Consider the following 25,242-nt stretch of genomic DNA (forward strand, 5'->3'; position numbering starts at 1 on the left):
TCAAGTGAGTAAAATTACTCACGAGTGAGTAAGTGTTAGTCGAAAACTCACTCGCGAGTATGAGCTGTACAACTGAAACTCACGCCTGAGTATACTCACGCGAGAGTTCAAGCTGTACAGCTCATACTCGCGAGTGAGTTTGCAGTTTTCAGTGAGTACTCACGAGTTTCCCAACACTGAGTAAAACATGCTATATCCGTCTTCACATCTGTCTATTTCTCTGAAAAGTAACTTTATGCATACATACGTTTCATGTACAAGCGGAATATCGGGATAGCCCACTTAGGCAGCGTCCATAAATGACGTAGCATCTTTTGACCAATTTTTGACACCCCTTCCCCCTTCGTAGCTTATTTTCCCATACTTAATACATGGTTCGTAGCAAAATCGTAGACTCCCCCCCTCCCCCCTTAAATGCTACGTCATTTATGGACAGTCCCTTACAGGGAAAAATACCACGTGGTTTATGCACAGCCCCAACAAAATAGTCTATACACACTTAGATTTTTTTCATGAGCTCGGCTGTGCGGATCTCGGTTGAAATTAGCCGAGATTCGGTATTCTAAATTAAGTGTGTACATCTGTGCGCACAAAATTTACTTATGTCGAATTCGTTTTTGAACCTAGGTTGGAACTGGCGCAACCCGTTCTGAATCACGGTTTCAACCCCAACCCGATTCAGGTTCGACCGAACTACAATTTATTTGACATTGGTTTGTTTATGTGTTGATCACCGACCCAGCTCCTAAAAACGAAAACGACATTAGCATAATGAACCACACATAACATTGGCAATGTATACTTGTTTATGATTCTTATTTATATTATACAATCCATAAAGAATTATTGTAAAAACAGCATAAGTCGAGTTTAGTACACGACACTGAAGACGGCCTTACAGTTGAGGTCGAAATACGCGTATCTGTCAAAGGATACAAACTCTAGTGGAATTAAATGGTATAGTACTAAATTCGGTTTTTTCATCTACTTATACTGCCCATAACTGCATAACAGTCACATTCGACATTTTTGACAAATTTGAGTTAATATCATGGAGAGTCATCAAATGATATATACTTTCGATCAACTTACTAAAATCTGTGAGATTGTTCTAGAAAATTCGAAAAAAATACCAAGTTGTTTTGTCACATTGGCAATTGTAACCGCATAACAGTCACATTGAGATTATACATGAGCCTGATAAGGTAGTAGCAACGAAATTTCTATCAGAATTATTTTTAGACTATTCACCCAATAAGCGATATGAGTTGTACAAAATTTCAGCCTCAAATAAGCTCTTTTGAATTCTTAATGATTTTTTGAAATTTTAGTTTCCTCCCATACTACAGTAAAATGCAAACTTGGTATCCCATTTACTCAATGCCTACTTTTGTCGAATGTTACAAATATGCAGTTATGGGCAGTATAGGTATTCTACTAAACAGCTCGAAGATTTATTAACATATCGTTCACATGTTCAACAGGTAGTAATTTGTAGAAGACCCCACAAATTACGACACACTCTCGGGAAATGATTCACGGAAACTTTACAATCTCTACATAATTTACGAAGCCTCCATACAAAAAGTATGATAATACGGGGAAGAGTGATTGAAAATGGCCATATTTTGTGTGACGTAATTTATGGATGACCCTTAGGTTCTTCTGATGAGATTTCTTTTTGCTTAAAAAATAAGTTTCAGTTACCCGTGGCATTAGTGGATACTTGTAATCCTTTATAAGAGAGATTCGCGGAAGCTGACATTTCTGTCAAAGTGTGAGCCAAACGAACATGCGTTATGTTTGTTTTGAACTTTTCTTGAAGAGCAATGTAATCCGCTTGAAATTATTTCGGTTAAAGTAATTTTGCATGAAGCAAAAAATGAAATATGTTTCTTTTTTTAAATTTTTGTCAATGCGATTTTTAGTTGTTGATTTTTTCGGCTGTTTATTAGTTTGGATATGTAGCTCAGAGGGGCCCAGATAGCCGTAGCGGCAAACGCGCAGCTATTCAGCAAGACCAAGCTGAGGGTCGTGGGTTCGAATCCCACCAGTCGAGGATCTTTTCGTAAAGGAAATTTTCTCGACATCCCAGGGCATAGAGTATCTTCGTACCTGCCACACGATATACGCATGCAAAAATGGTCATTGGCATAGAAAGCTCTCAGTTAATAACTGAGGAAGTGTTCATAAGAACACTAAGCTGAGAAGCAGGCTCTATCCCAGTGGGGATGTAACGCCAGAAAGAAGAAGAAGAAGATGTACCTCAAAGATATACACGTTTTAGATATGAGGAAGTCATGTCCGTGTTACAATATTATTCTCGACGCCGAGCAAAATCAACACTGCTGGTCTGTTGCCAAATCATTCCATTTTACTTCCGCTTATCTCTCTATAAAGGATCACTAGTGGATACCATTAATTGATTTGCTTAAAACCCTTTGATTCCAAGCAATAATGCGAACTGGTCCTTGTATTGTATGAACAGTGCAGTTTGCTACAAAGCAAAGCCATGCTGAAGGTGTCTGGGTTCGATTCTCGGTCGGTCCAGGATCTTTTCGTAGTGGAAATTTCCTTGACTTCCCTGGGCATGAGGTATCATCGTGCCTGCCACACTATGTATCGAATGCAAAAATGGCAACTTTGACAAAGAAAGCTTCAGTTAATAACTGTGGAAGTGCTCATAAGAACGCTAAGATGAGAAGCAGGCTCTGTCCCAGTGAGGACGTTAATGCCAAGAAAAAGAAGATGGGTTTTTTTTTTCTCGAAGCATATTTAAGCCAAATATGAGCTCAGTAGATTTCGAAAGAGTATTTCATTTCTAAACTTTCCAGTTCAGTGAATAAAATAATTAAATTGTTAGGTTCTATGGGATAATTTCACAACATAAAATAGGGTGCTCATATCACCCCATCGACAGAAGAATCGACGAAAAATTCATTCGTGTTTTTTTTAAGACGACGGAAATCGTGCGTATCTAGTGTATTGATCTAAAAATGTCAATTATTACGACTTTTCTTAAGATGGCCAAATTGCCCCACTTTCCCCTAGACGAAATTCACACGTACCAATGCCACGGTTTTGGTTATCTTTATTTCATGTGATAGACAAAAAGTTAATAAAAAACTGAACGTAGACTAAAAAGTTACGGTTCATACAAAACTCTACGTTTTCTCATACAAAAAGTGTTACGGAAGGGGAGGGAGTTGAAAATTTTCAATTTTAAGTATTACGTAACTAATGGATGCAGCCCCTTATCAAAATTAATGTTAATTTGATTGTTTCATGAGTGCGCGGAATATGGAAAAGCGTTTAAAAAATGCGCAGAATTAGGCATTTTCAACGAGTGAACTATTTAAAAAAAAATCACAATTGTAAATTATGAATACAGTCTAGTTTATATTTTTCCCATAATCTTGAACAGATTTGCTAGCGATCCACCCATAAAGCTTTTTTGTTGATGCAATACTTATTTTTAATTACCAAATTGAATCGTTGTATTCCTTAACTGCGCTGAATTACGGCACTTTACGGTAATTGCTATGAATTCAGAAGTCGATTTTTTGGATTTATGACCTCTGGAAACACTAAGTAGGGAGCAGGATCCTATTCTTGGCACTTTTGATTCACTTCGGCAGTGGGGGTTTTTAAAAGCTACTGAGCTCATATTTAGCCACAATATGCGTCGTATTAGAGTGCTTCTTATTGCAAAGTTTCAGGCAATTCGGTCGAGAAAAACCCCCCATGCCAAATTGAATCATGGAAGTGCCCAGCTCCGCACCCTATAGCGTTAAAACCGATTGCAAAATACTTACAAAGAATGGCAAACGTGGCCAGCACTCCATGCCGGAAGGACACCAAAAACGATCCCGCCACCGCCAGCCCGTGGGTAAAATTGTCGATTGAATTGGCCAGCAGATTCAGATAGCCAGCCACCTTCTTGGCGGGTTCCTTTTTCTCCTCCGTCGATTTCCCTGCCAGGAAGCACCCATTTGGCACGTCTTCGATATCACAGGCCCCGCCAGACTGACCGCAAGTTCCCACAAATCCCTCCGGTAGCTTGCCTCCGCTCTTCCTCAGCAGGCAGGTGGCAATCTCGACACACTTGGGCTGCGGATTGTTCTCGTCGGCATTCGTGTACCCGGAGAAGATCTTCTCCACGATGGTAAAAATAAGCACTCCGCCCAGCACCCAAAGGCCACTTCGCATCGAGGGATGGCCATCTGAAAATGGTTTGAAAGTTTGTAAATTGTCCACTAAGCTCAAAGCAACCTGAATGGATTATTACCAACTCCACCAGACGACACATCACTGCCCCACGCTTCGGGCAGTAAATGCAGAAAAACATCTCCCAGCAGACCACCGACGGCAAAACTCAGCAGCACTTTGAGTGTCTTCGATTCGGCGGCTGAAATGAAAGGCGGCAAAGAAAATCAGATTAGCGAACGGGTCGGTAGCAAGCAATAAGCAATATTTCCTATGATCAAGATGATGACACTCTGATGTTGAAAGGGGATGATTTAGATTGGTGAATTTGGCTCCCGGCTGCTACTGGCAATTACCTACATCTGCAATAAATTCAGCACCAGGAGACAATTGCATGACACCACCAAACGGCAATTAACGGCGCGAACTGCACAGAGCGTTCTTGGGCTCACGTACGAGATGATAAGGATCAATCGTGATTCGATAGCGGATGAGGAGGATTTTTCCGTTGGTTATAACTTCGTGGAACTTGGATTGAACTAGAGAAAGGTTAGTGACCACAGAGCTGATCGGATTCACTTGGAAGAAATGGATGGATGTTTATGTAGCTAGGGTAGAAGCACCGGTTTTGGCCATACGCCAATTGTAGCCATAGTGGATTATACACCGTTTTACATAGCCAATCAGCATAAAACCTTTTGTGTTCAGTAGATCACATTCATATGATAGAGTCCAAATTGATTAAAAACACAAGAAAAACAATTAATTTTCCTTATAATTTTAACTCCCATACACCTAATTTGGCCAGGGCACTCCTAATTTAGCCACTCTCATGAGAAATCAGCGCGATTGGCCAATTTAGGAATCAAAGTTAAATCTCTGGCCGAAACTGGTTCCGTTGGCCTATATTGACCAACGGGATTTTCAAGGCGAAAAAATGGTTTAAGCTCAATTTTGATATTTTACACACATAATATGGATTGGAAGCTTGCATTTGACATATTGGTAGTATAAATACGGCTTCCCATTGAATTTTTATTGACATTTTCTCTTAGGCTGGCCAAAACCGGTGCTTTTACCGTACTAATAAACTTAATAAAAATTGTGGATTGTAGAGATAGTTATATTGTTATGACGAAGGCCAAAGCCCCACCGGTAGTGTTGGGAGTGAGATATAAATCTTTTAACTTGTGCTTCACAGTCTTGGCTAGACAACCAGAAATTGTATGTGGATGTCGTCGAAAACAATACATAAGTGATGATGTTTTTGTACACGATGGCACAATGTAACCAATGATGATATTCATAATCTAAGGGGTGCGGACTCGAAAGCTTCAGTTATTGCGGGGAAATTTAAAAATTTGGATTGGCTCGCGGAAATAACGCGCAGCAAGCACAGAGCAAATGAACCACAGTAAGCATTGCAGTTCTGGACATGCTTTTTTTGATTCGTTCACATTATAGGTTTGCAATGGACCGATGCACGAGTTCACTTTTAGACGTTTGAGCGGTGCCGTGTTATTTACGTGACCATGGCAACGAGTGAATTCGGCACCGCTCAAACGTCAAATAAGTGAACTCGTGCATTAGTCCATAGCTAAAGTACGAACCATCATTTAGGCCAATATGTTTCTATTTGAACGTTGGTCGTATTTATAACTGTAACAACTCGCAATTGGTTAAACTATCAGGTACGAAATATTAAAATCCAACATATATCCTGTTTTTAGATGTGGGTTCCATGCATGTGGTTCAACCGTGAGTTGAACATAGCCATTCTAGGTTTCTATGTTAGACGGTCCTCTTTGTCTCCCGTGGTTTATGGCATTAAAACTGTTCCACTTGATAAATTGCGGGCAATCTGGTATCCCAATCATTTACATTTCATTGATAGTAGTAATAATGGTAGGAGTTTCATGATTTTGAACCAATATTTCGAAATCCAACATGCTGCGGGTACATGTTATATGGTTTTCTAGTTTTCCCAAATGCTACTACAATTGTAGAGATTGTTAAATCAATCCAATGCCTGGAATTTTTCAAGCGAAGCCCGTTGAAGCCATCAAATTTATCTTGACAGTTGAAACAGCATAAACAAAATTATTACTTTTCTTAGTCAGCGGTGACTATGATGATTTTACCGGAAAATTTAGCGATCAAAAACTATGGATTTTCCCGGAATCAATTTCTTGCAACGCGTAATATTCAATTTGAACACAACAATATTTTCTAACCGTTGTTTGTTTGCTTGTCTCGCAGGAAACCAATTTCAAGGTGCACACTTAAAATGCGCAATTTGGTGCAGGCAATAAATCAAATAAATTGGTTGAATCAGATAGTTTCTGAACGTAATTTAGTAAGAAATATATGTGTTTAACAACTCAGGCATGAATAAGACTAACTAAATTGTTTCTTCAAATTTTGGCAGTTTTTGTACCACATAGAATGTAATGTATAACATTTTTTTTCGTGACTAAGTAATAATCGCACACTCCTAGGCATACTCTGATCATTTTTATAAAAATTTAACCTTGACGGCAGCCTAGCTGCTTGTTGATGTCTAGTTCGCACTCCCCAGTTCATAACAAAAAAAAATCTGAGGTGAACCAGCCTAGGGCTGAACGGCTGAACTGCTCATAACTGCATATTTGTAACATTCGACAAAAGTAGGCATTGAGTAAATCGAGTACCCAGTATACATTTTTTGCCAGTATGGACTGATGCACGAGTTCACTAATTTGACGTTTGAGCGGTGCCGAATTCACTCGTTGCCATGGTTACATAAATAACACGGCACCGCTTAAACGTCAAATGGTGAACTCGTGCATCGGTCCATTGGGAAGTACCGTCAAACCAGGTCCGTCCCACTCGAGCTCAGATTGGGTACCACTTCTGGTACTGCATTCGGTCCCTCGGTAGTGCAAAAGGTACCCAAGCTTGACAGATCGCAGTACACTTTTCACGGCATTCTAGATTACCTTATGAGCCATAAAATTTTGGGCAACTGCAAGGGACATGGAGGTCTTTAATTTGTCTTTGGTCAAACGGGATGACTTGCAACACTTTTCAACTTCAATCAACCAAAACCATGATCTAAAAGTCATTTAAAAATCTAAATTCCCAGTAGAACTTTTAATGGCTGGCCCGCCTACAGAATGGGATGACAGAAGATTGAGTCGAATTATTTTGTCATATCAAAAGTCATCAAAAAGGTGAATTTTTTTAAACGTCCTTGTGCGGGGTGACTTGCAACACTCAATGCTAATATTGGTTTTGCCAACAAAATGTTGATATTTTTTATTAGTCACGCATGTTAAGTATTGTTATTCATGTATTTAAAGCAACCGAACCAGTACAAGAGCTTTTTGAATACGTTTTTGTAAGAAAATAATTGAGCTATTTTTGTATGGGAAAAAGAGGCGTTAAATCATCAAAGTCCAATATCTTAACTGAACAATATTTTTAACAAGTGTTTGTAGTTGATTGATGAATTATTACTTGCAAGTTACCCCGCATAGGTACACTTTAATAAAAATGATTTTTATTAAAAAGTTGTTGCTACAATTTCGTAAAATAAAATTCGTCATATTATCAATTATTAGTTATAGAAATACCATGCAGAGTATTACTTTTGTAAATTAAATCTATTTCATGTTTTCAGGTCACGATTTTGAACCTCTATCAAATATCAGTTTTCAAGACATTCAAAAGAATTATGTTGTGTATTTTTCAATCAACATGTTTTTTTTTTTTTTTGTATGGTATTCAGTTGGAGCTGCCTGACAGCTTAACTTGTCAAGGCTGAACCCTCGGTCTGGCTTTTGCCAAGTTTCCCCTCTACCAGGACCAATACTCAGACGGACTAGGCAATGGCGCCCACATGAACACTGCTTTTTTATTAGTATTGTGACGTGGTAGTTTTTGAAAAGTACCCATATTCCCTTGCTTCTGAGAAAAGGAAGCATTGTGAAAATCAGCAGCTCTATCAGAATTTGTTTGAAATAGTAGTGTAGTAGTGTCATTACTAATACTGTCTAGTCGAAATGGTTTTGAATAATTTGTCATTCAAGTGCTATTCTGATTACTCCTGTCTTTTACGTTAGATTGGAGTCTTAAATGTCAATTGTCGTCAAGTTTTAACAAAATTAGGCTGTTTAGTAGTAGTTCTAGTTAATTTAATTTGTTGTTGTTAAAAGTATTTATTGGTAATTACGTTCATATATCCTTGAAGAAAAAAGTCGCTTTCCTTGTCTGTTCAACAATTTTTCGAAACTAGCAAGTGTACCCTAATGATCGATCTCAGCGTCTTACTTTCCACAGTCATTTTATAGTGAATATTGAAAAGTAAAGTTACCTTAGGCTTCTATTACAGTCTCCTACATGATTCACTTTTCGGTGGCAAATGCAATGCTTCACAACGCCTACTTTCTACTTGTGAATTTTGCGAAAATGAAGCTGGAATTAGATTATTTATACTGCTGTTACAAAAGAGGTATTTCTTATTATGGCAATGTAAAAACCATATTAAAATAAGATTGTCGCCACTTATTTTTACTCAGTGAATCTACTTGTAATTTTCCTAAGAGTTCCTATGTATTCCCTACGTCGTATATGATAACGATGTATCTAGCTAGCTAATAGTAAGAGTGGCTACGGATCATTCTGGTTAGCAAAACGCAAACTGAACGTCACCAATAGTATTAATGTCCACTTCGAATAGATTAATTATTTGAAATGGGCATCAATTCTATCAATGACGCAGAATGTCCGTTGGATCACATCCGAGATATTATTGCGTCTATGCCATATGAATTATGACGCGGCTTTAAGCAAAAAGTGCCAAAATGTGATACCACCACTACAGGTTACGCCTTTGGTTTCCATCATATGGGCTAATGGATTATGCCCTCCCATCGCGGCAAGGTCGCATAACCAAGAAGAGGGATTTTTCAATCAATATGGGTTTTTTATATAAAAATATTATAAGGAAATGAATTAATAATTTTTCATCCAATCAAGGCAAAATTGCTGGAAGAATATATTACAGTAGTGTGGAGTTTCTTGTTCATCTTACTTGACAACTTGAATGATAATGATCTTGGAGTAGTCATGGCATACTTTGAGTGATAAATCACCACAAGTTGAATGGATGATGATTGGATTACTATTCTTCAGTGGTTGCCAGAAAAGAGGCAGCGTACGTTTCCTCACATGGTGGTATTTCTGCATGAGGTTCTGTGATCGCATTTGATCGGAAGATAAAAAGTTCTTCTATTGATCGGTTCTTGGACCTCTAATAAAGATAATGTCTTTTATAAATCGACAGTCCCTAAAAACGTTAAATTCATCATGAGATAGATTCTGGCTATCTGGTATCGCGCAACCACCCGTTGTGTACTTACTTATCCCGTTCATATAAATACTTTTTCTGGTTTCTGGCAGATACACTACTGATAACTAAAAACAACATCAATATTTGGCACAGGGACTATGATCTTCGAGTTCAATTTTTTTCACCCAAACAATTTACTTCCAAATGGTTTGAAAACCTTATATGTTTTGATGTTCTTCAAGTGCGATTATATTGCAAATCAATCGGAACCCTTCGATACGTTAATACTAGTTTATGGTCAATATTTTGCAAATTGGCAGACAGCGATATGTAAGATATATATTCTGTCAAATCTCGTTATAATGTACACTCGATGAGACATTAACATACATCCATGAGGCCTTTGAAGTTGTTTTCAATAAATTTTCACTTGTACTTAAGGTACCGATTTTTACATTTAAATCCATTCGAATGAAAAAATATGCTTGGTGTCAATTTGAAAACCATCCATAAACTTTACACAAAATCGTGATTTTGCCTTTATGTTTGGCCTTCCTATCTACACAACTGGAGAAAATATGTGGCCTTTCTCCATTTTCGTGGTAAAGGTGGGAATAGCGTCAAGCGGTCGGAAATCAACATACAAAAAAAATATAGGTTATTATAAAAACTGTATCCACGAGTTTTCACCCGATTACGCCTCTGGTATACTGCCGTGAATCGCAAGTCAGTACCATCTGTAAAAAGTAGGCACTGAGAAAATGGGGTGTGAAGTTTCCAAACTCGTTTTCCATACGAATATTCAAAATTTTCCAGAGGATTGAAACATGTTCAAATCTTAATGAAACTTTCACAAAATGCTTTTCACTACGATATCTTTCTGAGAAAAATATAAAGATGATCAAAACACGATTCATTTTTGTGTTACATGGTGAGCAAATCTTTTGTGGGACAGATATGCGATTACTTTTCGTTGTGGGACACTTTGACTTGCTGTTTTTCATACTTTTTCTGAATAATTCTTATTATCTCATTAAGGCAGCTGAAAGAACATTGGAAGATATGTTGAAAACTGAACTCAACTCAATTTTGACGATAATGCAGATGGGACTGACTTGCGATTCACGGCAGTATAAAAATATACATTTTTATTATGGATAATGATACATTCTGTCTGCAACTACTGCAATTAGCATTAAAATTATAGTTTTTGTTGAATCAGAAAATTTTACGATTATATTTGATATGCAAAAATTTGCACCTTTAAGAGCCCCTCCTGGCTACACACTGGCCCATCACCCGAAAGGCTTTGGATTTTTCCATATTTTGACATATAGAATCCAACGAAAATAGTCCGGTTGAAATCCCCGGGGGGGCGTGATCGTGACCCTCCCTTGTTAGCTTCGCTAGCCACGTTGAATATGCCTGCAAAAGGGCATATACGGCTATAGCAGCGCTTTCGAGAATGATGTCCAACTGCTCTGCTGTAATTGCCAGCTAACGCAAGCTCCTGGCAAGCGTGGCGCTATCCTTACTAAGGTATGAAGGACCAATCTGGTCAAAAGCGCTTAGAACTAGCAGAAACCTAAAGCGGTTGGAAAGCACGTACAGGACAATGCACAGTGGTCCAGGAATCAGTTTTACGCGAAAAGATGCATTTTGAGCTTAACAATTAATCATTAGACAAAAACGGTCTTCTACAAAGTTGTTTGTATTAGTAAGGTCCTTTGTTTGGTGTTATTAAGAATTAGGGTGGACCACATTTACATAGAAATCGTGTAACTAACTTTCTTATTTGTAGAAATTATATTATACATGCTCCAGCAAAGTTGTAAATCATTCAATTTCAAGCAACTTTGCCAAAAAAGTTTTTTTGTATCTCTTAAATTGACCGATCTAGAGCTCTTTTCCTACGGTGACATAGGGTGGTCCGAACAAAACTGGTTTTCTGGCTCTAGAGTTTTCAATTCAAATTTCTCATCAAAGTAGTCTATGAAACACTGTTAGAGCTTTAAAAAATGCGTATTTTTGTGAGTGAAGGAACTCGCTATCCCCTTCCGTTTGGGAGTTATTGTTGTTTTCTTTCAAAAACATGCCTACTTTGATTGTGAAAATCTCTGATTGGGGCAAACAAAAAAAATATCTTTTGACGGCATTAAAAAGACAAAATAAAATTGTATATTATATCAAAAAAATGCAGACGTGTTATTTTTGTAACTCTAATAAAATGCCCTGAAAAACAAAGGATTTTTAGCAAAAAAACTTTTTTAACTTTTGAACTAAAATAGATTCCATCTCTGCTTCAGTATTCAAAAGCAGACTAAGACGTTTCTCTCTACATCCGGAATCTGAGTGAGCAAAATTGTGTTGCAATTAGGTGAGTCCCAGTCCAATAATTTTAAAAGTTTTAAATGATGCTTCTTGAGTGTTCTTTTCTTTTTTGTTCTCGGTCATCTTTCTTCAATACAACGAGTGACGAATACAGCTGCGTATGAACTTGACAAATGATTACTTCTCTCATAGCTCTGTTTAAGTATTTATTGCGTAGAAATGTCGTTTTGTATTTTATATTTTTTATGTATTATTTTTAATCTGTATGTAATCCATTGTATTTTGTTTTGAAAAGATATGGGGTTTTTACGCCCTTTTGATTGGACTGCAGTTCATGCAAAAGGGCTTTTCCCCATCTTAATCCTCATTAAGACATCGATCAGTTGAGGTATGAAAATAAATAAATAAATAAATAAATAAATAAATATTTTTGCATGGAAATTTTCGTTTTGTTAAATTCTAGAAGTCGTTCATAGACGACTTTGACGAGAAATCTGTAACAAGAAAGATAGGGCTCTAAAACTATTTTGAAGATTTTTATAGTATGTATTTCTTTATTATTTTGCATTTTGAGCATGAAAATAAAATTTTAGACAAAAATGATCTTCTACAAAATTGTTTTTAAAAATGTAAGCTTTCATACTGTGTCATTTAAAACTAGGGTGGTCCACATTATCACACAAATCATATAATCAACTTTTTTATTTGCAAAAATACTGGTATATATAAAAAATATTTGTTTTTCAAGACATTTTATTAGAGTTACAAAAATAACACATCTATAGTTTTTTGATATAATATACAATTTTATTTTTTCTTTTTAATGCCGTCAAAAGATATTTTTTATGTTTGCCCCAATCAGAGATATTCACAATCAAAGTAGGCATGTTTTTGAGAGAAAAACAACAATGCACCAGTGCACGAGTTCACTTATATGACGTATGAGCGGTGCAGAATTCACTCGTTGCCATGGTCACGTAAATAACACGGCACCGCTCAAACGTCAAATGATGAACTCGTGCATCGGTCCATAACTCCCAAACGGAAGGGGATAGCGAGTTCCTTCACTCACAAAAATACGCATTTTTTAAAGCTCTAAAAGTGTTTCATAGACTACTTTGATGAGAAATTTGAATTGAAAACTCTAGAGCCAGAAAACCAGTTTTTTTCGGACCACCCTTTGTCACCGTAGGAAAAGAGCTCTAGATCGGTCAATTTAAGAGATACAAAAAAACTTTTTTTGGCAAAGTTGCTTGAAATTGAATTGATTTGCTGAAGCATGTATAATATAATTTCTACAAATAAGAAAGTTAGGTACACGATTTCTATGTAAATGTGGTTCACCCTAATTTTTAATAACACCAAACAAAGGACCTTACTAATACAAACAACTTTGTAGAAGACCGTTTTTGTCTAATGTTTCATTCTAAAGCTCAAAATGCATCTTTCTGCGTGAAACTGATTCCTGGACCATAGTGCAATGTGCTTAAGAGTAGCATCAGAGTTGGCTGCAGAGGATTAGCCCTGCCAAGACTGGTCTCTTGTAACATTGTTAAAGTCGACTAGGAGAATCAGTTTGCCTAGGCTACTTCTGTTACATGTGTTGTGCTATAAGCATTGGCCCCTCCCCGGAGAAATACCGTAAGGTGGTTCCGGGGAGATAAGGGTCTGAGGCCAAGGGTAATGTCGATGCACTGTACACCACTTGAGCAGTTCAAAAAGAATTGCTCAAGTACAGTGCATGGGTTAGTTTTAGCGGGTCGTCGTTGGTGCGTCATCCCCGCACCCCTGAGATACCTTCTTAGGGGATCTGTTTCCAGATTTCCCCCCTGTAAAAAAAGTTGCCAAACACACTTCCTCCACTATTCAAGCTACCTCCATTGAGGGAGCGTTTGCCCTATTTGCTAAAATGTCCTACTTCAGTATCGATGTTGCAGTGTTATCATATGTCAGACTTGATACAGTCAGAATGGGAACAAGTTCCCATCGACGCATTTAAAATCCCAACAAACGTCTTCACTTTCATACCATTATCGTGTGTAAAGGTGTCGAAGCATTTGCAATTCTCGAACTTGACCACCGCACAGAACGGCCAGTCTTATCGCAAACGAAAAACATTCAACTCGCCTTATATCCGTCTCTTTGTCGTCTGCACACTACATTACGTTCCTGCAACAACACAACACATGTTAGCACTTGTAGCTAGTACCAGCAACGCGATCGCCCACTCTGGGTTGAGACGAAAATTGCCACGCATTTCGCTGCCACAGAATCTTTTGGTAATGGCAATTTCCTAGACTTCCCTGGGCATATAGTGTAAGCTGAGAAGCAGGGTTTGTCCCATTAGTCACGTAATGTAAAAAAAAGAAGAATATCGCACATCCCACCCATCGCAGACAGACAGCGTTCGCAGAAAATGAAATCGAAAATTATAAATCTTAAATCTACTTACGATCCTTAAACTCCTTATCGCCTCCTCCGGTGCCCACGGGGATCACCGCCAGCGGTAGGATCCCACTCAGGCCGATCAGGGCCGATCCGAGCAGCGAGAAAATCCACGGGGTGTACTCCATCGATTTGAAATACTCCGGCACGTAGTTTTCCATCACCTCCCGGTACAGGTAGACGAACGTCTCGTCCATGAAGGCCGTCGAGATGTTCATGCCTCACGGAGTCCAATCCAAATTCTGGATTCCTGCGATCTTCCTGGAACTACTACGCTGTCTGGGCCCAACAATACCCGAACACAAATTATTTTACACAACGGCGAGTTGATTAACGCTTTGAGTCTGAGGCAAGCAATTCACACGACGATTTAGCGACACATATTTATTTCGCGCGAGCTTTTGTTGCAGCACCACGGTTTGGTTTCGCGGATTTCACTCGGTCGATTGGTCGCCACGGGGGGGTTGTGCTCTTTCCCGGTGTTCTGGAACGAATCGAGATCGGGTAGGATGATTTAGAATTAGTAGGTATAACTTGAACGTTGAACTATGGAAAGAACATCGGAAGAAAGACGACCGTCGCAGCCGGAAAGTGAATCTGAACTGTTTACCAAATCTACTACGCGTCGACTTGAGCCGGACTGAGAACTGGTTCGCGAGTAGGTATATAGAACCTCCTCTCTGAGTGAGATATTTCTTACTGTAACAGTATTGCGAGGTAATACTTGTAGATAGAGGGCTGTTTTAGTCATAACAGCTGATGGGTAAATAGCAGAGAGCGGCGTGAGTCGATTCGGAAAGTGTTGAATCGTGTTGGTCCATTATCGTTTCTCAATCGAAAGAAGCACAAGTTATCTACATCAATCAAATAGGGTAATTGGACCAATAGTTGTAGGTGTTTTCTTCGTGTTTTTTCCATAGAAGATAGGATATCCATAAAACACAGTACTAGTAGCAACGGAGTCAGTAGTGTAGCTAAGAGGTCCGCAACGGGCACCTACTAGGGGCCCCCAAATCGTGGTAAAATTATACTTCGTTTCTTAGCAAACAAAACGTAAAAAGAAAAGCAAAACCAATTTGAAGATAACTGGAATGGTCAATGCCGAGGGGCCCACAATCAATAAATAAATATTTATTAACCCTCAAAGCCCCAGGACAGACCTTTTATGTTCAATCGACTTGTGCTCAGAAACATTATTATTATTATTATCTTTATTAACGAGATTTGTAGCCCGAGGCTGGCTCATCTCGGAGAGCTCAGAAACAAATAAGTTTAACGAAACGCGATTTTCACTATGATCGATGGGATGAGTTAGACTTCCTGCAAGTGGTGTTTTCAAACCGGAAGTTCAAGTCTGGACATGTTTTTCAACCGGAAATAAGTGTTCCCTAGTCACATATTTTATAACTTCAACAACGAAACCAATGTTTAACGATAAGTTTTAACAATTTTTAGACATTATGTAACGGACCAAGGCAAGAATACACTATTTGGTTTATTTTCTTGCATGGGACGAAAGCCAGAACCTGGTTCCGGAAGTACTTTACGGGTAGAAGCCGAGGTCAAGGAACACATATAAATTTGACCTGAATCAACATATGTGGCTACTTCAATGTCATGAAATCAGCTCAGGAAGCCAATGCAAGACATCAACTCTCAATATTGTCAATTGTACCATATGGCCAAGGCTGGGCTGTAGGGTTACTTCCGATGAACCAGGAGACAAATATGGAAGAAGCTTGAAACTAGTCATGTGACTGCTCAAACTTCATGAAATCTCGATTACTTTTTCAAATCGACGTAAGTAACTTTCATACGGTTTTGAGAAAACTAATTGAGAAGAATCACAACCTGTCTTCTAAAACTGTTTTAAAATGAATCACCCTTTTAACATTTTTTCGCCGTGTACATCGCTCAAATTTTGCATACAATCAGATCGCGTTCGAAAACTAGGTAGTTTCTATTATTTTCAACAAAAATAATTATAACAAAATGATAAGCCGTTCCATACAGTTACTTTCGACGTTTTTCTACCAGTGTAAAATCGACTCAAGTAGTGTTTTGTTTTGATTCGTGGTTAATTCACTTTGTCTCTCTATACAGCGGGGCGGCGAAAGTAGTGGTTAGGTTGCGAAAGTTGAAAATCTTACTTTCGTCGTTTTGTAAATCCGGAAATTAAACGTTCTAAAATCTAGTTGGGTAGGAGCGGAACATGTACAATTTCGTCTGCGGAACACGTAGGATCAATAAAGTAAGTTTATTCACTTTTTTGACTTGAGACTATTTGAATAAGTTTTCGAGAAATAGCCGCAGCGTTGCTGTTAGAACATGCTTCTTTCCTTTTTTTGCTATATGGACACTTCGACCAGATATTGTCAAACGTTGTCCGGATTCTGAGGTCACTTCCGGTGAATCAGAAACAAACATATATAACACTGTTCGACAAAAAATTTTTTTTGACTGGATCAGGAACGCGGTTATATGGGTCTTGAAGTGCAAGAAAAGTGTAGAAAGAGGCCGTTTTCAAATGATTTGCAGCACCCCTGGATTATTTTTTGACAAAGTTTGAAAATTTTGCATTTTTCATCAAAAAAAAGCGTAATAAGAAAAATATCAATATATTTTCAAATTCAATTATTCAACCATTAAATTAGTCAAATCAATATTTTTTAGCCCTAGATCGCTTCAGGGAAACGTGCACCATTTCAGAAGAATATTGGCATCATTTTTATATATGAATTTGGAATGTTAACGATCATTAAACAAGCATACGAGGATGTGCACCATATAAATACTACTTATTTTTCTATTCCACACATCTGGTTCATTATATAATAATTATTATAGGTTCAAGAAGACGCTTGATTATGATTTATTTTTTTTGCTCCATTTTATAAAGCAATGAGCAATGCAATCCAGTAACATTTGAGTTCAACAAGGATACGACTACGGAAAATTGATGTGTCTGTGATGTGATGTGAATATATGGGCTGGTTGGTCTAATAAACTCTCAGCAGAAATACAAAATTTATATAGGTTGGACACTGACATATAAGTGGTCTTACATGCGCTAGTCGGTTTATCAGGAGACGATGTCTGTAAAAATATGTGATAACATTGTTATTTGCAATTTCTAAATATTTCGATAGGTACTCATTAATAATTGTTTACTTATCGTGACATTCATTTTCCTCGGAATATCCCTAGGAAAATTACAGAATAACATAAAATAGCAGCAAATAATTTAGTAATCATCATTATCACATTTTTTGCGAAAGCCGCTCAGGCAGGCATGAGCTCTTTTTGATTCAGTCTGTGCACAATACTAATCATTTGTGAAAATTGATTTAGTGGTAACATGCCTACTTCTTACTTGTAAGATGAAACAATTTCTGGTTAAACCATTTCCGATATTTTTTTATTTTTCGGTTCTAAATTTCACATGTTTTTTGGCAATTTTAATCAAACTTTCAGTTTTGAGATTTGGAATGAATTTCACAAATAATTGTGATGTATTCAAAATGAGTAAAACACTTGTTTTTCTATGTCTTCTTGTTTAAAGAAAGAAATATATAAATTACGTGAAGTTTCGCAAAATTGTTTATCACAAATGTATGGATAAATTGTTTCTTCACTTAATTGAAAAGCATTTTTACTCGTTTCGAGGATATGGGAATGGGGGCTCATAAATGGACACGTTTGTCCTTATATGGGAGACGAGTTTAAAATAAACCTTAATGGTCGACTTCTTTATGTTTCCAATATGCTTACAACTAAACCCATTTGAAGAAAACATCCCATTGAACAAGAAACTAACGCTTTATTTGAAAGTTTGATTAAAATTGCTGAAAAATATGTAAAATGTAGAACCAACAAAAAAAAATCGGAAATGGTTTAACCAGAAATTGTATCATCTTACAAGTAAGAAATAGGCATGTTACCACTAAATCAGTTTTCACAAATGATTAGTATTGTGCGCAAACTGAATCAAAAAGATCTCATGCCTGCCTGAGTGGCTGTCAAATGTTGTCACAAAAAATGTGGAAATGTTGATTACTGAATTATTGGTTGCTATTTTACGTTAGTCTGTAATTTCTAGGGATATTCTGATAACAAATGGACCTCACGATAGGTAATCTATTCTTAATGAGTACCTTTAAAAATCTTTGAAAATCGCAAATAACATTATTATGACATTTTTCACAGACTTTGCCATCGGCTCCTGATAAACCGACTAGCTCATGTAAGACCACTTACATGTCAGTGTCCAACCTAATTTTGTATTACTGCCAAGAGTTTATTAGACCAACCAGCCCATATAAACATAACAGACACATCAATTTTCCGTATTCGTATCCTTGTTGAAATCAAATGTTACTGGATTGCATTGCTCATTGCTTTATAAAATGGAGCAAAAAATTAAATCCTAATCAAGCGTCTTCTTGAACCTATAATAATTATTATATAATGAACCAGATGTGTGGAATAGAAAAATAAGTAGTATTTATATGCTGCACATCCTCATATGCTTGTTTAATGATCGTTAACATTCCAAATTCATATATAAAAATGATGCCAATATTCTTCTGAAATGGTGCACGTTTCCCTGAAGCGATCTAGGGCTAAAAAATATTGATTTGACTAATTCAATGGTTGAATAATTGAATTTGATAATATATTAATATTTTGCTTATTACGCTTTTTTTGATGAAAAATGCAAAATTTTCAAACTTTGTCAAAAACTAATCCAGGGGTGCTGCAAATCATTTGAAAACGTCCTCTTTCTACACTTTTCTTGCACTTCAAGACCCATATAACCGCGTTCCTGATCCAGTCAAAAAAAAATTTTTGTCGAACAGTGTAATTGGCAAAACTAGGCATGTGACCGCTCAAATTTCAAGAAATAGCATCAGCGTTGCTATAAGAACGGGCTTTTGTTTGTATTGTATACTTGAATACTTCGGCCTGATGAACAGACTCAAACTTCATGAAGTAATCTCAACGTTGTGGTAATAACATACTTCTTGCATCAACCGATTCTTCGGCCAGATAACCAGAATATGAGCGGATTTCGAGGTCACTTCCGGAGAACCAAGAGATAAACATCTATAATATGTAAGACCAGACGTGCGACTGCTCAAACTTCGTGAAATAATCTCAGAGTAGCTGCTGGAACATGCTTTATTGATCTTTCGTCAAGTTGGGCAGGCAAAGACCGGATTCTAAGGCCACTCCCGGTGAATCAGGAAACAAACATGGATGAAGCTCAAAACTAGGCTTGCGACTGCTCAAACTTTATGAAATAACCTCAGCATTGCTGTAAGAACATGATCTTTGCCTGTAGAGACACTTCGGCCAGACGACCAGACAATGACCGGAATCTGAGGTCACTTTTGGTGAATCATGTCTACACATTCAAACTTCATAAAATCGTCTAAGCTCTGCTATAAGAATTGGGTACACAATTCTTATTTTTTCTTTACTTTCAAGTTTTCAATTTTTAATAAAATATAATAGATTTCTTTTTTCATATTTGTTTCATGGTTCAGCAGAACGGATTTCAAAATCCGGACATTTGGCTGAAGTGTTGATACATACAAGAAACATGTTCTTACATAAACGATTAGGATAAATCATAAAGTTTTAGTAGTCACATGTCCAGTTTTACTTAATTTGGTTCGCCGGAAGTGAACTCAGAATCTGGTTACTGTTTAGTTATATGGCCGAAGTATCAATACATGTAAAAAGTATGGTCATACAGTAACGCTGAGCTTGTTTTATGAAGTTTTAGTAGTCGCATTTCTAGTTTTACCTTTTATTCATGAGCGAAGCATCAATACGTAATCTGATACCTGAATGGTCGCATGTCTATTTATTTAATGATCTTTATTTGTTCCTGATTCACTGGAAGTGACCTCGAAATCCGGTCATTGTCTGGTCATCTGGCCAAAGTGTCCATTCAGGCAAAAAGCAAGGTCTTACAGCAATGCTTAGGTTCTTTCATGAAGTTTGAGCGGTCGCATATCTAGTTTTACCTGTTATTAATGTTTATCTCCAGATTCGCCGGAAGTGACCTCATAATCCGGTCAATATTTGGCAATCTGGCTGAAGTGTCCATATAGGCAAGAATCATATTCTTACAGCAACGCTTAGACTATTTCATATCGTTCGAGCAGTCACATGCTTAGTTTTGAGTTCATCCATGTTTGACCCCCGGTTCACCGGAAGTGATCCTACAACCCAGCCTTGGCCATATGGTACAATTGAAAATATTGATAGTTGATGTCGTGCATAGGTTTTCTGAGATGATTTCATGACGTTCAAGTAGCCGCATTGTCGCTTTGGGACAAATTTACTTGTGTTTCTTGACCGCGGCACCAACGCGTAAAGTACTTCCGGAAACAGGTTCCGGCTTTCGTCCCATACAAGAAAATAAACCAAATGATGTATTCGTGCCTTGTTCCGATACATAATGTCTAAAAAGGGCTAAAACCTATCGTTTGACATTTGTTTCGTTGTTAAAGTTGTAAAATATGTGACTAGGGAACACTTATTTCCGGTTGAAAAACATGTCCAGACCTGAACTTCCGGTTTGAAAACCCCACTCGCAAGAAGTCTAACTCATCCCATCGATCATAGAGGAAACCACATTTCGTTAAACTTATTTGTTTCTGAGCAACAGTCGATTGAAAATAAAAGGTCTGTCCCGGGGCTTTGAGGGTTAAAAAATAAGTTTCCAACTTGAGGTATAACTACGATAATAATGGTTTGTCTACCTAAATGCGCAAGGCCTCATAAATGTAACCTAGAGCTGTTTTGGATACACATTACGGATTGTATTCTTAAGTAAGTCCATCTTACTAGAAGCTGGAAAAGCCGCACTACGGCTTAAACGAACTACGGTTTTTTTATGATGGTGACATAAAAGGTCATTTGGAAATTTTGAAAAAAGTTCTAATTAATCCATTAGTTACAGTCAACAATGACTGGATGGAAACGACATTTAATTTTGATCGTAGGTACAATGTAGTAGAGCCGGATCGCTCTGTCTGGGATGTGGGAGGACCACAAATTCGCTCAGGTTCAATAGTCTTCTATACTGACGGTTCCAAACAAAACGATCAAGTGGGAGCTGGTGTTACAGGTCCCGGTGTATGTTTATCAGTCTCAATGGGTAGATGGCCAACCGTCTTCCAGGCTGAAATACAAGCTATACTAGAATGTGCTTCTATTTGCTTAAAAAGAAAATACAAGCATTCCAACATATGCATTTTTTCTGATAGCCAAGCAGCGCTCGCTGCTTTGAAATCATACACATGTACTTCGAAGTTGGTTTGGGAATGTACTCTATTACTTCAAAAATTATCGGTAAATAATACTATAGTTCTTTACTGGGTGCCTGGGCATCAGGGAATACAAGGAAATGAAAAAGCAGATGAGCTGGCAAGAGTTGGATCATCTCAACATTTACAAGGGCCAGAGCCTTTCTGTGGAGTCTCACCATGCTCCATTAAAATGGAGCTCAGGAACTGGGAAAAAGCCATGGTAAATACCAACTGGAATAAAACTGTTGTAGCCCGCCAATCTAAAAAGTTTATAACACCCAATAAATCAAATACACAAAAACTTCTCGCCCTGTCAAAAAAAGACCTGTGTGCATACACAGGACTAATTACAGGACATTGTTTAGTTAAATATCATTTACGACTAATCAAAAGAATTGAAGATGATATTTGTCGCTTTTGTAGTGAGGAAACAGAAACCTCTGAACACCTTCTGTGTAACTGCGTTGCACTTTTTGCTGTGAGATTAAAGTATCTTGATCAAGGGTTTCTACAGCCCTCTGATATATGGTCCTTAGCTCCATTCAAAGTAGTTCGGTTTATACGACATATTATTCCCCATTTTGAAAATACCGAAATCATGAGTTGAGGATAACTAATCATAGTAATCTATCACCTTGAATACGGTTATACATTAAAATGGGTGGTGTATCACAATAGATCAAATAAATGGTCGCAGTGATTATACACCCAACACAGGAAAAAAAAAAGTCCATCTTATGCAATAAGTAATCATAAAAAAACATTTACCATCTTTGGGGAGAGTTAGTACACATTCTTTGCCTAGGAACATGGATTAGCAGATTTTGTCAAGGGATCTATTCGGTTTTGGTCTCTGACTTTGAAACCACGACAAAATTTGAAAAGTTACTTTGGTTCCTACATTTATTTAAGGCTGATAAAACGCATTGCGGATAGTGAACAACAAATACGCATTGAAGTAACATGAGAAATTATGTCAATGTTTTTTTTACAGAAATCAACGATATTCATTACATAACAATTGTATTTTCAGAGTTATTATTAATATGCAAAGTTATTATTAAAGTTATTAAGTATATTTTTTTTTTGAATGAGGGAAAGCCTGTTGGAGTGAAAAAAATCTCTTCTCCTATAGGCATAAGACCCTCAAACCTATCAGAATAATATTAATTAATTGACGAAGGTTTGCAGAGTCATCAGATATAAAGCTTTTACGCTCTACAGCTTTTTACGCTCGCCATGCTATAAAATATTTGACACAAGCAGACTACTAGCGTTAGCGTTAGCGTTAGCGTAGTTACGGTATACTTCGTAGATTGGATACTAGCAATATTTTTTATTTGATAGTCTCATTTAGACCACTTTCCGAAACAAGGTTTGGGAGTTGACCTTAAAGTGAAGATGAATCGGAGCCAAAATTCAAATTTTCAAGAGCACGGATCTGAAGAACCAAACATCCGTTTTAGCTGAAAACTTAATCGATTGATCACTAGCTGGTGCTGACCAATCGATTAGGTTTTCAGCTCAAACGGATGTTGGGTTCTCTAGATCCGTGCTCTTGTAAATTTGAACTTTGGCTTCGATTTATCTTCACCTTAATCCAATCTTAAATAAGAATACCAAAACCATAAATATCCCATCTTTACCGTAACTTGGGATTGGGGAAGGAAATGTTGATGTAGCACTTACTTAACGAGAGGCCTCCGACTCAGTGACAACCTCATAAGTGCTACGGAGTTGGGGGTTGGAAGGGGTTATTAGGTATTAGGATTCGCCTGAAAAGCTGGCAATGGACCCAGAGCATTTGTTGTTTAATGGTTAGTAGTTTAGTCTTTTGAACGCCGGCAATCAAAAGAGAAAACGGCATTTTATTTACAGTATAAGGAACATTATTTCGATTACGCGTTTCACCGTATGATTTCACTGCTCGTTAAACATTAAAAAAAACAGCACCGATCCCTCAGGGTCATCGAATTGTACAGTCAAAAAAAAAAAAGAAAAATGCAAGGGTTTAATAACAAAAAAAAACGCACACTCCGCAGGAAAAAAAGGCGATCCGAAAAACAAACAAAAAAAACACGACTTCAACGCATGGCAAACTCTACAACTAAACGACCGGCTGAAATTACAAATGCAAGCCCACCCAAAAATCAATGAATTATGTCTCATAAAACGCAAAAATCTGAACACGACGATCGTAACATCTAAAATCCGGTTTTTGTTATAAGGGAACGAACTCACGGATGCCTGTCATTTCTTGATGAAAGCGCCTTATTCATACTGGTCCACCGTTCAACGTCCAGCATGATATTTATCCGAAAACTGCCAAATTTCCGTACCACAATTACTGCTCTCAAATTGAGCACAGTACACGCCCGATCGCAGCACTGTAAAAGCTTAATTTCATATGCACTCTCACTTGTATCTTAATTTTTCATTACATCACAAAACATCACTATGTAATAACTTCTTTCTGGATAATTTTCGGGTGGCGTAGCACCATCATACTTTTCAACATTTCACCGGCCGAATCAAAACAAATGTGAAACCGAAACAAAACGTGACCTATTTGACACAAGCAGACTACTGAACTGAAACTCGAAAAAAAATCCTTAGTAACCCATCAATAATAATGAAAATTTTCATTGCTGAGTGACAACTCAAACTAAACTCTAACTCCGATTTGCATATATAATTCTTTAATCGTCTCATAATCATTCCCTTTCATTTTTTTTAGGTTTCATTTGGATCAAGTCCACAATACCTTTTTGAGCTGCAGGGTAAATCATTGAAACAATATACAGAAATGTCCCGATTTTGTCAGCCCCATGCTGAATTTAGGGTTGACAAATTCGGAAAAGAACTAAAATCGGGAAAAACAATTTCGACTGGTTTCAAGTTTTATTTTAACTTAAGGACTTGGTTTTAATATAAATATTGTGTTTTTAACTTCAATTTTCTATGTACCATGATGCAAGGCAACATTGGTCAGTTTCATGAATAATTTCAGATTTCAAAGTTTTGGTCTTTAGATTATTGTATGGACGTGGCCAAGTTCATAATTGACTTTATGCACCCAATATTGCCAGTATAGACGAGCTTCCCCTGATTAAAATAAATATCAATTTTAAGGCTGACAAAATCGGCTAAAAAGGATGCTAAAATCGGGGGTAGACAAAATCGGGTCAATAAAGTTGCTAATATCGGGGGTGGATAAAATCGGGGTTGACAAAATCGGGTCATTACTGTAATGCGGTTAAACACTTCGTCTTGAAAATTGAGATCTCGCAATTTGCTCAAGATTTTGTGAAAATATCTCTGAAGATTTTGCAATAATATTAAAAAGTTAAAATCGTGCACAATATTACGCTAGACTCTACTGCCCATAACTGCATAACAGTCACATTCGACATTTTTGTCGATTTCGAGTTAATAGCGTGGAGAGTCATCAAATGATTAATACTTTCGATCAACTTATTGAAATCTGTGAGATTGTTCTAGAAAATTCGAAAAAAAAATACCAAGTTGTTTTGTCACATTGGTTATTATAACCGCATAACAGTCACATTGAGATTATAAATGAGTCTCGTAATGTAATAGCAA

The 25,242-nt window shown here is 37.3% G+C and overlaps 1 protein-coding gene across 1 annotated transcript in view; it reads right to left on the bottom strand.

Moving 5' to 3' along the window:
- LOC5565237 (zinc transporter ZIP13 homolog) overlaps positions 1 to 25,242 on the bottom strand; it is a 79,717-nt gene that overhangs the window by 20,341 nt on the left and 34,134 nt on the right. Inside the window, exons 2-4 of the mRNA XM_021857475.1 lie at positions 14,322 to 14,798; positions 4,289 to 4,408; positions 3,816 to 4,223 (exon numbers count right to left, since the gene is read on the bottom strand). Of these exons, the coding sequence (XP_021713167.1) occupies positions 3,816 to 4,223; positions 4,289 to 4,408; positions 14,322 to 14,532 (739 nt within the window). The 5' untranslated portion in view covers positions 14,533 to 14,798. The remainder of the gene's footprint in view (positions 1 to 3,815; positions 4,224 to 4,288; positions 4,409 to 14,321; positions 14,799 to 25,242) is intronic.

Source organism: Aedes aegypti, chromosome 1 (genome assembly GCF_002204515.2).
Source record: "Aedes aegypti strain LVP_AGWG chromosome 1, AaegL5.0 Primary Assembly, whole genome shotgun sequence".
NCBI classification, from domain to species: Eukaryota; Metazoa; Arthropoda; class Insecta; order Diptera; family Culicidae; genus Aedes; species Aedes aegypti.